This window comes from Ranitomeya variabilis, chromosome 8 (assembly GCF_051348905.1).
Source record: "Ranitomeya variabilis isolate aRanVar5 chromosome 8, aRanVar5.hap1, whole genome shotgun sequence".
Taxonomy (NCBI): domain Eukaryota; kingdom Metazoa; phylum Chordata; class Amphibia; order Anura; family Dendrobatidae; genus Ranitomeya; species Ranitomeya variabilis.
This window is the reverse complement of record NC_135239.1, coordinates 41786710-41803358: the sequence shown is the minus strand read 5'-3', so window position 1 is coordinate 41803358 and position 16649 is coordinate 41786710. Positions and strand designations below refer to the sequence as shown.

The window sequence follows — 16649 nt, the reverse complement described above, 5'->3', positions numbered from 1 at the left end:
CAACCGCAGAAGAAAGAAGGAAAAAAAAAATGTTCCCTCAATACAGGCCGGAGTTTTGGCCACGCCCGCCCACTTTTCCTGGCGCTTCCCTGTGATGAGCTCCCACTTCCTGGTCTCAGCGGCCATCTTGGGACACCCACAGTCCTGATGCTGCAGCGCTGCTCCAGCGTTTCCTATCACAGCCCTCAGGACTAGCGGTTTTCTCTGCCTACACTGCGGACCTGCCCTGGGGACTCAAGACACAGGACCTGGGTAAGCTGCAGACACATAGCTTAACCCTTCCCCTGCTAGTAAGCGCTTTCCTCCAGGCTGTACTATGTCTCAACCAAAGCCTCACAAAAAGTCTGGGAAAACCCACACTGTATTTTTCGCTGCATGTACCTCTTGTAAGGTATCATTACCCCGGGGTCACAATACTGCATTATGCAGCTTGTGAACCGGTGACGGCTCAGGAACCACCTGTTGCTGATACTGAACCCAGTGAGCCTAGTCCCCCTGAGTGGGCTACCTCCCTTTCAGGGTCTATGGCATCCCTGGCAAAAGCGTTAGACTCGTTCCGAGACCCTTCCTCTAACCAGGGCACTAATACGGATGACGCTTCCGATGGTCAGAACCCCTCGTACTCCAGGGGTCGTACCTTGCCAAGGAGTTCTCACTCCTCCAGGAAAAGGACTCATGCCATATCCCCAGACCATCAACGGTTTTCGGGTTCTGAGAGCTCCATTTCTCACTCCCCTTCCATCGGGGCTAGTAGAGAACCTGTTTCAGAGGACGATTCTGATGCGTCCCTAGATCAGGAATTTCATCACAATCAGGAGACTCTCGACTCTCTAACTGAGTCAGTGAATAAGGCTTTGAGACTTGAGGAGGAACCCTTATCTAAAACGGATCATGCCGTGTCCTTTAAGAGGACCAAGCGAGCTCACAGAGTGTTCGCCACTCATCCCGAGTTTAAGCAAATTGTTGAATCTCACAGGATCCGTCCAGATAAACGATTCACAGGGCAGAAGCCCATGGAGTCCAAATATCCCTTTGCCCAGGATCTAAGAAAAGATTGGTCACAATCTCCCCCAGTAGATCCTCCGGTATCACGCCTGGCTACGAAATCTGTTTTATCCTCCTCGGAGGGCGCCTCTATTAAAAATCCAACCGATCCTCAGATCGACAATATGGCGCGTTCAGCTTTTGAAGCCTCAGCAGCCGCACTCTTTCCGTCTTTTGCCGCTACGTGGTTGGCTAAGGCTATGACCCACTGGGCTGAGGTCTTGTCTTAAGCAGTACTGGATAGCAATCTTCCCCCCCCCCCCCCCCCCCCCCCCCCCGAGATGGCAGACCTCGCTACTCAGATAGCCAGAGCTGGAGATTTTGTAGTGACCGCTTCCCTGCGCTTCTCAAGCAGCAGCAAATGCCATCACCATCCGGAGGTCCTTATGGCTCAGGGACTGGCATGCGGATTCTACTTCCAAAAAGTCATTGACTTCTCTCCCATATCAGAGCGGTCGCCTTTTTGGCGAAAAGCTCGATCAGTTGATTTCTGACGCCACTGGTGGGAAGAGTAAATTTCTTCCACAACAGAGACCCTCTCGGCCCTTTCGGAACCTGCAACCACAGGCTTGGTCCCGATTTTTTTCGTTACAACTCAAACTGGTCCTCCACTTCCACATCTCCCGGTTCCGGCCGGGCACAACGTGGAGACAGGGGTTCACAGGCCTCTTTTAAGCCTTCCCCTTCATGGAGATGCAGGCCAAGGCAGTTGGGATCCAGATGTGCCGGAACGGGCAGACCTTCCACACAATGACTCCCTGCGGTATCCAAGGGGGACACCCTCAAAGTAGGCGGCCGCCTGCTTTCCTTCAGTGCCGCGTGGCTCTCGGTCGTTCACGACGATTGGGTCCGTGATCTAGTGTCCTCCGGATACAAGATAGATCTCTTATCGCGTCCTCCAAACCGTTTTTTCCTGTCTTCTCCTCCCAGGGCAAAAGCATCAGAGTTCTTCAAAGCTATAAGCTCTCTGAGAAAAGACGGAGTTATTGTTCTGGTCCCTCAAAGCGAAAGGTTTCAAGGTTTTTATTCAAACCTCTTCATTGTTCCAAAGAAGGACGGTACAGTACGGCCCATATTGGACCTAAAACTGCTGAACAAGTTCGTCAGGATGCGACGGTTCCGGATGGAATCGCTTCGTTCTGCCATCGCTTCCATGGAAAAGGGCGAGTTCCTGGCGTCTATAGACATCCAGGACGCATACCTCCACATTCCTATTTTACCTTCTCACCAAAGGTTTCTTTGCTTCCAGTTCAGGAAGATCACTTCCAATTCGTTGCTCTGCCTTTCGACCTCGCCACCGCTCCCAGGGTATTCACCAAGGTCATGGCGGCTGCCGTGGCCATGCTCCACACCCGAGGAGTGATGGCGTTCCTGTATTTAGAAGATATCCTCATCAAAGGCCCCTCTTTCCGCTCCTGCAAGGAAGCCGTGGCCATCACAATAGATGCCCTCTCTCGCCTGGGTTGGAAGATAAACTTTAAAAATCTTCCCCAGTGCCGGCTCAGCGAATTTCCTTTCTAGGAATGATACTCGACTCGTCCCGGGGGTTGGTTCTTCTTCCCCCGGAAAAGATCTGTCTTACAGCGAGAAGCTCAGAAGCTCTCTCAGCCTCGCACTCACTCTCTGCGCTTCAGTATGAGGCTATGTTCACACGATCCTTTTTTTGATCCTTTTTTTTTCAGTTCCTGATTTGGAAAACCCGCAGTGCAAAACTGCACTGCTGATTTTCCTGCGGATTCTTCTGTGGATTCCTCTGCGGGTTTTCAACAGCACTTTCCTATTGGTGCATGTTGAAAACAGGAGCGGAATCCGCAGAAAGAATAGACATGGTACTTATTTTTTTCTGCAGGCAAATCCGCGCGGATTTGCCTGCGAAAAAAAGGATAGTGGGCACAGCGGTTTTTGTTTTCCATAGGGTTACATTGTACTGTACCCTGCATGGAAAACGGCTGCGGATCCGCAGCTGCAAAACCGTTGCGGATCCGCAGCAAAAAAAGGATCGTGTGAACAAGCCCTGAGAGTCCTCGCAGGATGGTAGCAGCTATGGAGGCGGTTCCATTTGCCCAACTACACCTCCGTCCTCTACAGCAGAGGTCCCCAACCGCCGGTCCGCGGACCAGGACCGGGCCGTTGGGGTTTTTCAGCCGGTCCGCGGCGCCGCTGACAGCTAGCTCCGCGGCCCTGCGCCTGGTCAGAGCTCGCACTGTGTGGATTTATGATGTTTTCTGCCGTAGCCATGACAGCTCGCAGCTCCCGGCAGAGAACATTATGCAGGACGGGGTGTGACTACAGTGACTCATATCAAATTAAATCCCTCATCATCCCCGGCGCCCGGCGGCGCCTCGGCTGCAGGGGGCCCACAGCCACAGAGCTCTGTCTGAGCTGTTTCGCCGGCTCCTGGCGCTGCGCAGCTGCAATAGCAGCAATACTCACCCCCGCCGGCCCTCACCATGGATACACACAATACACTTCCGGGCGACGCTGGGTCATCTCTCCTGTTACTTCCGGTCGGCTCATCATCCTAAGAGCAAGAAGACAGAGAGAGCCCCACGTCGTCCAGCGCAGCGTCCACCAGGTCACCGTCCAGGACATGAGGTCCAGCAGCGGCAGCGCCAAGCAGGAAAAGACGAGCAGCACCCTCTCCTGCTGTGTCCACAACGAGGGCGATGGACGGGCCGGTGAAGCAGTGAGTGAGTCAGTGACTCGTCTGCACTTTGCGGGGGGAATATGGGATGCAGCCTGCTGCTGCTGAGCCTGGGTCTGCTCTGCTGCGTGCTCACTGACCCTTTTACTTGCAAAATCTGATCTCCAGTGATGCCCCTGGGCCCTGTCACACATGAAAGACATGGAATAGCTGCTTGAGGGCATGAAGTTGTGGTGGCACGTCTCTGTTCAGTGCGGCACATTGTAAACACACCGCAAGGTGCATTGCTAGCATATGCAATCATTCAACAAAGACTCTCAGTAATGACAGCACCATCCCCATCTTTTGTGAGCGATAAACAAAGAAAACCTCTATCCCTAAAATTAAAAGTGCTAAGCAGCAGTCATATCCATGAGCTGGAAGGCAGTGTCACCCATTTTAGGTGTTGCCTTTTATATACTACGTCACGGGGTTGTGCTATTACTACGTGCGCTGTGCTGTATACTGCGTGGGCTGTGTGTTATATACTGTGTGAGCACTGGACTGTGTTGTGTTATATACTGCGTCACGGGCTGTGCGTTATATACTGCGTCACAAGCTGTGCGTTATATACTGCGTCACAAGCTGTGCGTTATATACTGCGTCACGGGCTGTGCGTTATATACTGCGTCACAGGCTGTGCGTTATATACTGCGTCACGGGCTGTGCGTTATATACTGCGTCACGGGCTGTGCGTTATATACTGCGTCACGGGCTGTGCGTTATATACTGCGTCACAAGCTGTGCGTTATATACTGCGTCACAAGCTGTGCGTTATATACTGCGTCACAAGCTGTGCGTTATATACTGCGTCACAAGCTGTGCTTTATATACTGCGTCACAAGCTGTGCTTTATATACTGCGTCACAAGCTGTGCGTTATATACTGCGTCACAAGCTGTGCGTTATATACTGCGTCACGGGCTGTGCGTTATATACTGCGTCACGGGCTGTGCGTTATATACTGCGTCACGGGCTGTGCGTTATATACTGCGTCACGGGCTGTGCGTTATATACTGCGTCACAAGCTGTGCGTTATATACTGCGTCACAAGCTGTGCGTTATATACTGCGTCACAAGCTGTGCGTTATATACTGCGTCACAAGCTGTGCGTTATATACTGCGTCACGGGCTGTGCGTTATATACTGCGTCACGGGCTGTGTGTTATATACTGCGTCACGGGCTGTGCGTTATATACTGCGTCACGGGCTGTGCGTTACATACTGCGTCACGGGCTGTGCGTTATATACTGCGTCACGGGCTGTGCGTTATATACTGCGTCACGGGCTGTGCGTTATATACTGCGTCACAAGCTGTGCGTTATATACTGCGTCACAAGCTGTGCGTTATATACTGCGTCACAAGCTGTGCGTTATATACTGCGTCACGGGCTGTGCGTTATATACTGCGTCACGGGCTGTGTGTTATATACTGCGTCACGGGCTGTGCGTTATATACTGCGTCACGGGCTGTGCGTTACATACTGCGTCACGGGCTGTGCGTTATATACTGCGTCACGGGCTGTGCGTTATATACTGCGTCACGAGCTGTGCGTTATATACTGCGTCACGGGCAATCGTGGTATGTGTTAAAGGGGGGGGCCCACTGAGACTCGTTCGCCCGGGGCCCTCAAAAACCTGGAGCCGGCCCTGCCCGCCAGCATCCTCCCCATACAGCGCTGTCTGGTGCATATAGCAGTGCTAGTAGCAGTGCTGTACACTGAAACTCAATGTACAGTGCAGCTACTCGCAGAATGTGTTCAGGCAGGAGCAGGGACAAGCAGGTCATGTGTGTCCACTGATCCAGGGAAACAAGCCTGGTGCTCCCACTCATTCTGAACCTATGGTAAGTTGAATCACATTCTCATTATAAATGTCATAATTATATGATAAGTATGCACTAAGCTCCATCCCTCCATAACCCCACCCCCATATGACCAAAGCCACGCCCCTGCCCCACCCCCACCAGGCCATGGAAAACTGGTCTTGCTTAAAGCCGGTCCCTGGTGCAAAAAAGGTTGGGGACCTCTGCTCTACAGCATGCCCTCCTGGCTGTTTGGGACAGGAACCCGTTCTCCCTAGACCGTCGGTTCCTCCTTCCCCAGCGAGTCAGACAGTCTCTCAGGTGGTGGACATTGAAATCCTTCCTGAATCAAGGGAAGTCTTTTCTTCCAGTACACTGGCTGGTTGTGACGACAGACGCCAGTCTTCTAGGCTGGGGAGCGGTGTTCCTTCATCACACTGCTCAGGGCCGCTGGTCCCCCCTGGAATCACGCCTTCCAATCAACATCTTGAAAATCCAGGCGATCAGGCTGGCACTTCTCCAGTTCCATCCCTTCCTAGCAGGTCGCCCAATCAGGATTCAGTCCGACAACGCCAATGGAGTGGCATACATCAGCCGCCAAGGGGGAACCCGCAGCAGGGTGGCCATGACAGAGGTAGGCCACATCCTCCGATGGGCTGAGGAAAGCCGCTCAATGATCTCTGCGGTTCACATCCCGGGAGTGGACAATTGGGAGGCAGACTTCCTCAGTCGGCAATGCCTCGACTCCGGGGAGTGGTCTCTCCATCCGGAGATCTTCCGCCAGATCTGCTGTCGTTGGGGAACCCCGGATGTGGATCTGATGGCCTCACGGCTGAATTCCAAGGTTCCCGACTTCATGGCTCGGTCCCACGATCCGGCAGCCATCGGGACAGACGTTCTTGTACACCCGTGGCATCATTTTCGGCTTCCGTACATATTTCCCCCGCTTCCTCTCCTGCCGAGAGTCATCAAGAAAATCAGAGCGGAGAGGGTACCGGTAATCCTGATTGTGCCAGATTGGCCGCGCAGGGCGTGGTACGCGGAACTAGTTCAACTAGTTGCCGACGTTCCCTGGCGATTACCGAATCGTGCAGATCTGCTATCTCAAGGCCTCTTTTACCACCAGAACTCAGAGGCCCTGTGTTTGACGGCATGGCCATTGAGTCCTGGGTCCAAACCAAGGCAGGTTTCTCTCCAGAAGTCATAGCTACCATGATCAGCGCTAGAAAGCCTACGTCTATGCGTATCTATCATCGCACTTGGAAGACTTTCTTTTCATGGTATAGCGACCGAGGACGTTCTCCTCTACATTTTTCCATCCCTTCCATTCTCGAGTTCTTACAAACGGGTTTGGACTTGGGTCTCGCCCTTAGTTCTCTCAAGGGGCAGATCTCAGCCCTGTCTGTCTGTTCTCTTCCAACGCAGGATTGCCAACAGATTACAGGTCAAGACGTTTATTCAGGGAGTCTCCCATCGGGCGCCCCCCTATATGCCGTTGGAACCATGGGATCTTAATCTGGTCCTCGGAGTCTTGCAACAGGCTCCTTTCGGACCTCTACAGGAGGTTTCCCTGTCTCTTCTTTCATGGAAAGTTGCTTTTCTAGTTGCGGTCACCTCTATAAGACGAGTCTCCGAGCTGGCGGCGCTGTCCTCTCAAGTTCCGTTCCTGAATTTTCATCAGGATAAGGTGGTTTTGAGGACATCCCCCTCTTTTCTACCGAAAGTTGTATCCTCTTTTCATCTCAATGAGGAGATTGTCTTACCGTCACTCTGTCCGGCACCAGTCCATCGCATCGAGAAAGCCCTTCACACACTGGATTTAGTAAGAGCTCTTAGGAGATACATCTCGCGGACAGCGTCTTTCCGCTGGTCAGATGCCCTATTCGTGCTCCCGGAAGGACCGAGGAAAAGGTTTCCCGCTTCCAAGGCGACAATATCCAAATGGATGCATTTGGCTATTCAAGAGTACTACCGAGTCAGAGGTCTTCATGTCCCAGCAGGGATTAAGACTCACTCCACTCGGTCAGTGGGTGCGTCTTGGGCCATCCGACACCAAGCTTCGGCAGCACAAGTTTGTAAGGCTGCGACTTGGTCCAGCCTGCATACCTTTAGAAAACATTACCACATTCACTCTCAAGCCTCGGCAGATACGACAGTCGGCAGACGAATTCTGCAGGCGGCTGTGCCGCATCTGTAACTTGTGGGTGCAAGTAGCAATTGCAGTTAATTGTTTCCCACCCAGGGACTGCTTTAGGACGTCCCATGGTCCTGTGTCCCCCAATGAAGCGTAGGAGAAAAGGAGATTTGTGTACTCACCGTAAAATCCTTTTATCCGAGCCAATCATTGGGGGACACAGCACCCACCCTGTTAGCCTATTGGCTTTGGTTTTTGTTGAGTTAACTTGGTTTTTGACACAGTTCATCCTTGTTAAATATTAAGCTCCTACTGCTTTGTTACCGAACTGGTTCACTGACAGCCAGCAGGAGGGTGTATACTGCAGGGGAGGACCTATTCTTTCTGTGTTTGCTTGGTGTCCTCCTAGTGGCAGCAGCATAACACCCATGGTCCTGTGTCCCCCAATGATTGGCTCGGAGAAAATGATTTTACGGTGAGTACACAAAAATCTCCTTTTTGGTGCTATTCTCATCTTAAGAAACTTTTTATAGACCAGTTATCAGATTCTGATTACACATTTGGGAAAAAAAATACTCCTTTATGCTATAAAACCTTTAAGTCCAGTGAGTAATGCGTGCTGCGACACAGATGTTCTCCAGATGCAGGATTTGATTGATAAAGGTCGCCATCCTTTGAAATGCAAGATTTATGTGCACAAAAAGTGCAGATGTGTAATATAGATATGATCAGTTACGTTTATTATTTTCATTACAGCCATAATTTTCTCCTTCCCCCTTTTGTATACAGCAATTCCCTCCAGTGCATTTATAAACCTGCTGGCGAAATCTCAGCGATTTTACTGCAGTATTGAGTTTTTAGCACAAGAATGAAGGGGAAACAAGACCTAGTTTGACAGATCCCTTTTAAGTTTTCACAGCTTGTACAATGTTCTGCAGATTGATAGACTTTCTTAGTATTTAATAGTGATGAGCGAATGTGCGCGGATATTGTGTTATCCGATCATGCTCGGGTGCTAACAAAGTGTCTTCGGCGTGCTCGAAAAATGTTTGAGTCCCCGCAGCTGCATATTGCGCAGCTGTATGACAGCCGCAACAAAATTATGGATTGCCTGCTTGTTGGGTAATCCCTGCATTTGTTGTGGCTGTCGAACAGCCGTGAGACATGCAGCCGCAGGGACTCAAACATATTTTTTGAGCACGTTGAAGATACTCGGTTAGCAGCTGAGCGTGCTCAGATAACACCTTATCCGAGCACGTTCGCTCATCACTAGTCACATTTACTAGGGTCCATTTGATAATGGGTGCGGGATAACTATTAATTTGTCATAAACTGATGCTAGTGTGACTAGTAAACTTTTTTTTTTTTTTTTTTTTTTTAAATTGTTCAGAACGAGGCTGGAAAGATCCAGAAAGAGGCACAAGACCTAGATCTTCTGATTGACCAAAAGCTGAAAGATTATGAGGATCTACGTGAAGACATGAGAAATCGGGAGATGGAGGTTAAACGTCTGCTTGACAAAGGCAAAAGCGAACAACAGGTGAGTCTATACTTGTTTTGTAGAGATGAGCAAAATGGTTTACAAGACCTTAATCCACTCCATGGGATACGGACCAGAGAAGTGTGAACTCCCTACTACTGCAACATCTCGGACGCCTCTTCTGATCAGCAGGTTCCCGCGACATCATGACGATCTTGGAGTATCGATGTCGCCGCTGCATCAGGGTCCTGCAAATTTTTTTTCCTAAACTTTGTAATGTCTTGCATCCTAACGTAGCCAGGTTACAGAAATGCATGTTCAGGAGTGTCCTGTGTGTATCTGAATATTCAGTCTTTCTAGATATTGTTTAACAGGCCTCTGACCAAATTCTACAGTTCTCCTTATTGCCCTCATTCCACTGTGAGCACATGCACACTCGGAAAAACTGAGCGTACATATGTATGGGCCAGGTCAGGAGGAATGCAGATAGCGTTGGAAGATATATGGCCATAGTAAAAGGGTTGGGCATAAATGGTATTAATCCTGTGTCTGAAGGATGGGTGATGGCATACTGACCCCTAATAATCACAAGAGTAAGGGTTCTCATGTATCTTTCAAATGGCGCAATGGTCGCTCACGCACACTCCAGGCAAACGCTATGTCTAGAGATATCCGAGAGATTTACTCGACTGTCTTCTTTAGTCCCATAGACACTAAATAGATTAATTGTATGAATGCATCATACGTGGGGATGCAGGATCCCCATTATCTGTGGGGGTTCACGTTTTAGGACCCTCATTGATCATATGTTTATCTCCTATAGGGAAAAGTCGTGATTACAGGAAAAATAAACCTTAAAGCATTTTTCTTCTGGTTTCAGAATGCCAATGTTCCTGTCTGTTCTAGATAAGTTTCCCTCACTCACCCTCCCCAGGTCCGACTCTGCGTCTCTGCTACTGCTCCCAATGTCTTCTGCAATGCTAACGTTGCGTCAACAGAGCTGCAACTCATTGGCTGTGCCCAAGTTGATGGCGCAAGCTGTTGAGCTCACTGATTAACTGCAGCGCTGTCAGTTTGATATCATCAGCTCTGCAGACAATAACAGACAACCAGAGCAGCGGTAGAGACTCAGCACCGGACCAGAGGAGGGTGAGTAAAGCACCATTCTTGATCCTCTTTTATCTCTATGTACCTGGCTTGTCCATAGTCAGCCGTACAGTAATATTTCTGTATACAGAAACTGTATTTGTGAAAGATCGCCTAACTGGATTCTACATTTTTCATCTTGCAAAATATTTATCCTTGTAATTGCTGCGTGCCGAGGTAGTGAGTATCGATATCACAGCGCTCTCAGCCTGTTCCCTACCCTTCACAAATGACATTTCCTGAAGGCCTTTCCACCTACGAAATTCTGCGTGTCACGGATCGCTCATATCATAATAAGGAATGTCTGGGGGGGTTGTGCGTGAAAGTCTTGTTAAATCGAAATGCAAGGTTGACAGGTTGTTGTTTTTTTTTTTTTTCATTAGTCCATGTATTGTACCTCTTCCTAACATTACGATGTCTCTTTAGACTGCTGACCAGTTGCTGGCCCGGGCCGATGCAGCAAAGGCACAAGCCGAAGAGGCTGCCAAGAAGGGTCGTGCTACCCTACAAGAGGCCAACGACATATTGACCAACCTGAGAGGTTAGTAAGCCTTCAGATAACGCAGAATTGAGGAACGTGATCGTCTCCGCATTCACGAATACAGGAGAGGAAATACACAGGGTCTTAATAGGCTGTAACCTTTCTCATATCCATTGCAGATTTTGACAAACGAGTTAACGACAATAAAACCGCAGCAGAAGCCGCTTTAAGGCGAATCCCCGCCATCACCCAGATTATTGCTGAAGCCAATAACAAGACTCGCCAAGCTGAAAGTGCCCTGGGCAATGCCAATGCTGATGCCAGAGGCGCAAAGAGCAAAGCGGAGGAAGCAGAGAAAATTGCCAATACTGTTCAAAAGGTGCGCACATCAGCGTCATCAGGCTATAGTTATATAGCTATATACATTAACTATGTCTCCCACCAATCTAATGTGTATGGGGCCCCCGCTGACTGCAGAGATTGAGGGAAATATGGGTCAGGCGTGCAGTAAGGGAATACGATGGTTTCCCCATCTCTGCTATTAGCACAGTGCCCTGCCTTCCTTCATCTTACTAGAAATCTTTTCATCAAAGGACATTTTTAGCAAACCAGTCTCTTGCATTACTCAAGTCCCCCGCTTAAGGCAGACTGGTATTCAACGACTTCATTAAAAACGTGCACATAATGAACAGGCAAGGTAAAGCAGGTGCCATAAAATTGCAAGTTATTTGCTGTCCATAGAGAATAATTCACCCCCGGCACTCCCCACCGTGGGGGCGAGGTAGAGCCCGGTCTTTGACGGAGTTAGGTGCGCATGCTCGGTTTTTGTTCTATTCATCTATGGGACTGCCAGAGAGGGCAAAGTACAGCGCTCCGCTGTTTACAGAATTTCCACAGACGATGAAATCACCAAATACGGTGATACAAGGATGGTCATAGAACTATAATGTAATCTTTAAAATATATTATTTATTAATAAGTTTTAACAATCATACAGGTAACAAAATGGGGAATACCTTAATTTGAGGGACACTTAAAATACCTGGACTAGATACAAAGTGAATGTAAGAACTGATGCCTAACTATCAACAATGGGGATATGATACAATGTCAGTGCCAATAGATCTGGAATAACTCCCTATCCACAATATGTATATGCCTGTGTACGTGTATGCTTAATGTAACATCAAGCAGCCTAGCAAAACTTTAAACCCTAGTGATGTATAAAATGTCAATACGCACACCCCCAGAAGAAGCAAGGCGAAACGCGCGCCGGGATGGAGGGACACTGAGCCTGACGTGTCCTCTATAGCAGTGACTTCAGAAAAACCGTAGTGATCTGTAAAATGTCAGTCCCTTTAGTAGTGAAGTCACTGCTATAGAGAATGTCAGGCTCCGTGTCTCTCCACCCCAACGCGCGTTTTGCCGCACTTCTTCTGTGGATGCCCATATTGACATTTTATAAACCACTATGATTTTTCTGATCTATTGACACTGACCTTGTATCATACCTCTAGCCTTCATAGTTATGCCTCAGGTCTTGCGTTTACTTTGTATCTAGTCCAGGTATTTTAAGTGTCCCTCAGTTTGAGGTACTCCCTGTTTTGTTATTTGTATATATTTTTTTAAAATGTATTAATAAAATCTTTTAAAGGTTGTAACCGTTCCCTTCAGTTCTCTATGATCATATTCTTATCACAGTATTTAGTGTTTTCATGTTCTGTAGAAGTGCTGTGCTTTATAATGCATCATTATCAATTAGACATTATTAATGTTTACCATAGGCGATGAATGGAACATGCACATCTCTGCCCCACTGAAGACTGAGTTCTGTAGAGGTCCGTTCTGGAGACTGTAGATGGGTACGAAGTTATCCCATATTCTATGGACAGTGATTATTTGCGATTTTAGGAGAACCTTTTAATGATGCCGCTTGCTCTGTTTTGTTTTTTTTCACTACACGCATTCTTCTTCATGCAATTTTGTAATTATCCGCTTAGGAGAGATGTCTGCTTGGCAAGAGCTAAAAACATAATTTGCCTAATTGCAAGCAAAATTACACAGATACAGCAGAAGAGCGTAATGGTTACTTGTATCAGGATCCTAAATTACATGGAATGTATCTGCTAGTTTGAGAAAAGAATAACAGATTCCGTCAGATGCATATTCTACAATATTAGACATTCATTTTATTCATAGAGGTTTTATCAGGATTGTAAGTTATCACCTATATATATTAGATGGGTAATAACTGTCGCTGGGGTCCAACTGATCCGTGTTTAATGGACCGATGGTCGAGCATGCATACTGCCTCTATGGTATTGACGCAGTAAGATGGGTGCAGTGAAAATTCAGACTGCTGGGTATTAAAAGTCCTATGCAAAAGTTTTGTTCTGTCTTTGGGTTTTTCATCTTCAACTTTAGTTTTTTAAGGTTTAGTATTGATAAATTTCTGTTTCTTTCTCTTTCCGTCCAGAATGCTGCTGCAGCCAAAGTAGACGCTGACCAGACTTTCAAGGACGTTACAGCTTTAGATGGAGAATTACAAGATATGTTGCGCCAGCTGCAAGATGCAGAGAACCAGTTGACTAAGAAGCAGTCGGAAGCAGACCAAGACATGATGATGGCAAGCATGGTATGTAAAAGGGGCCACCGATAGGAAGTGTGTGTGTGTGTGTGTGTCCCACGCTGGGCGTCTACAGGAATTTAGAACCCACTTTTTTTTCTTCCCCCAGGCCACACAAGCAGCACAAGAAGCAGAAGATAATGCCAAAAAGGCAAAGAACTCCGTCAATAATGTCCTTGGAATTATTAATGAGTTGCTAGGACAGCTTGGTAAGAAATGTATTGAGGTTTATTACTCTGTGAACATTGATGATTTTGGTTCCGTTATAAATCTGGCCATACACATAAACATTTTATGGCGTCCGGCAAACAATTGTTGTGTTGACAGCTTTCTCTTCGTACTCCCCCCATGTACAGGAGACTCCCATGTGCTCTATATAAGGGCGCCACTGACCAGGGCTGTGGAGTCTGTAAGCCAAATCTCCAACTCCTCAATTTCCATGACACCGACTCAGACTCCACGAAAATGGGCTCTGACTTCACGACTCTGACTCCACAGACTTGCCACTGACAGACCACTCTCTTATCTACTGAAGGACAGAAGGATTGGCATGCCGGAGCTTTCCTTTCCCCAACACAATCTGTCTGTGCAGACTCGGGAGGCTCCTTTACACATTAAATGGTTGGCGGATCCCGCAACTTTTATCTAATGTGTCTGGGGCATTAAATCTGAAGCCATGGAATCCTAGCTGTAGAAATCTCTTACAAACACCTTAGATCACATACAGTGCCTACAAGTAGTATTCAACCCCCTGCAGATTTAGCAGGTTTACACATTTGGAATTAACTTGGCATTGTGACATTTGGACTGTAGATCAGCCTGGAAGTGTGAAATGCACTGCAGCAAAAAAGAATGTTATTTCTTTATTTTTTTTTTTAAATTGTGAAAAGTTTTTTCAGAGGGTCATTTATTATTCAACCCCTCAACCCACCAGAATTCTGTTTGGTTCCCCTAAAGTATTAAGAAGTAGTTCAGGCACAAAGAACAATGAGCTTCACATGTTTGGATTAATTATCTCTTTTTCCAGCCTTTTCTGACTATTTAAGACCCTCCCCAAACTTGTGAACAGCACTCATACATGGTCAACATGGGAAAGACAAAGGAGCATTCCAAGGCCATCAGAGACAAGATCGTGGAGGGTCACAAGGCTGGCAAGGGGTACAAAACCCTTTCCAAGGAGTTGGGCCTACCTGTCTCCACTGTTGGGAGCATCATCCGGAAGTGGAAGGCTTATGGAACTACTGTTAGCCTTCCACGGCCTGGACAGCTTTTGAAAGTTTCCTCCCGTGCCCAGGCCAGGCTTGTCCGAAGAGTCAAGGCTAACCCAAGGACAACAAGGAAGGAGCTCCGGGAAGATCTCATGGCAGTGGGGACATTGGTTTCAGTCAATACCATATGTAACGTACTCCACCGCAATGGTCTCCGTTCCAGACGAGCCCGTAAGGTACCTTTACTTTCAAAGCGTCATGTCAAGGCTCGTCTACAGTTTGCTCATGATCACTTGGAGGACTCTGAGACTGACTGGTTCAAGGTTCTCTGGTCTGATGAGACCAAGATCGAGATCTTTGGTGCCAACCACACACGTGACGTTTGGAGACTGGATGGCACTGCATACGATCCCAAGAATACCATCCCTACAGTCAAGCATGGTGGTGGCAGCATCATGCTGTGGGGCTGTTTCTCAGCCAAGGGGCCTGGCCATCTGGTCCGCATCCATGGGAAGATGGATAGCACGGCCTACCTGGAGATTTTGGCCAAGAACCTCCGCTCCTCCATCAAGGATCTTAAGATGGGTCGTCATTTCATCTTCCAACAAGACAACGACCCAAAGCACACAGCCAAGAAAACCAAGGCCTGGTTCAAGAGGCAAAAAATCAAGGTGTTGCAGTGGCCTAGTCAGTCTCCTGACCTTAACCCAATTGAAAACTTGTGGAAGGAGCTCAAGATTAAAGTCCACATGAGACACCCAAAGAACCTAGATAACTTGGAGAAGATCTGCATGGAGGAGTGGGCCAAGATAACTCCAGAGACCTGTGCCGGCCTGATCAGGTCTTATAAAAGACGATTATTAGCTGTAATTGCAAACAAAGGTTATTCCACAAAATATTAAACCTAGGGGTTGAATAATAATTGACCCACACTTTTATGTTTAAAATTTATAAAAATTTAACTGAGCAACAAAACTTTTTGGTTTGTAAGATTTATGCATCTGTTAATAAATCCTGCTCTTGTTTGAAGTTTGAAGGCTCTAACTTATTTGCATCTTATTAAACCTGCTAAATCTGCAGGGGGTTGAATACTACTTGTAGGCATTGTACATGTCCAGAGGCTGTGAAGTGTCCGGTGAGAATATATTGCATGTTTATGAACCATGAACACCAGATTATGTTCATTTTCATCCAAATGCATTAGTCTTGTGTTTTGCCAATACTTGTATAATGTTCTGTATGTTTTCCACCACAAGTTGCTGTCATGGATCCCTGGGGGGCTTTAACATACTAAACAATTTTCTGGTAGATTATATCGTTCAGGCAATTGGGTGTGTAAAACCTGTTTCTAAGTCTCTATAGAAAGTAAATTATGGAACTGCAAACTAATCGTTGTCTTTTCTTTCTGCAACAGGTAAACTGGATTCTGTAGATGTAGGTAAACTCAACGAGCTTGAAAGGACACTAGACAATGCAAAGACCCAGCTGAACGAAAGCGATCTGGACAAGAAGGTGGCAGGGCTGGAGTTATCGGCCAAACAGCAGGATGAAGCCCTCCTCTCATATCAACGGGAAATTGACCAGATCCTTAAAGACATTGATAATCTAGAAGACATTAAAAACACTCTGCCTCCTGGCTGCTACAACACCCCCATTATCGAGAAGCCCTAAATGCTTGGCCAAAAAAATAAAAATGCAGCAAGGAAGGACTTCAGCCACACTTCCTTCCTCACCAACCTCCATTTTTGGCTGTGAAGTGCCTTATTACTCACCCACCCCAGACTGTCTGCCCTACACAATGATCACTCCATACCCTCCACATATTGAACTTTTTTAAGGGGGGACAGTATTTGAAACTGTATTATTTCACGTGAACTGTACCACCCTACTCTGTTTGCAAGACTCATCCATTTCAGTTTTTTTTTTTTCTTGCTACTACAGAGAGATATAGAGGTTTGCTGTAATGGTGAGAGAAACACAGATGCTCAGGCCTCTCCGTGCGGCTTAGTAACGCTGCGGTGCCATGTGGTGGCCTGTGCAGTAA

The 16649-nt window shown here is 47.6% G+C and overlaps 1 protein-coding gene across 1 annotated transcript in view; it reads left to right on the top strand.

Annotated features, from left to right (window-relative positions):
- LAMC1 (laminin subunit gamma 1) overlaps positions 1 to 16347 on the top strand; it is a 99173-nt gene extending 82826 nt beyond the window's left edge. The window contains exons 23-28 of the mRNA XM_077278210.1: positions 9055 to 9204; positions 10717 to 10831; positions 10951 to 11150; positions 13248 to 13406; positions 13507 to 13606; positions 16020 to 16347. Coding sequence (XP_077134325.1) covers positions 9055 to 9204; positions 10717 to 10831; positions 10951 to 11150; positions 13248 to 13406; positions 13507 to 13606; positions 16020 to 16276 — 981 coding nt within the window. The 3' untranslated portion in view covers positions 16277 to 16347. The remainder of the gene's footprint in view (positions 1 to 9054; positions 9205 to 10716; positions 10832 to 10950; positions 11151 to 13247; positions 13407 to 13506; positions 13607 to 16019) is intronic.
- Positions 16348 to 16649: the final 302 nt, after the last annotated feature.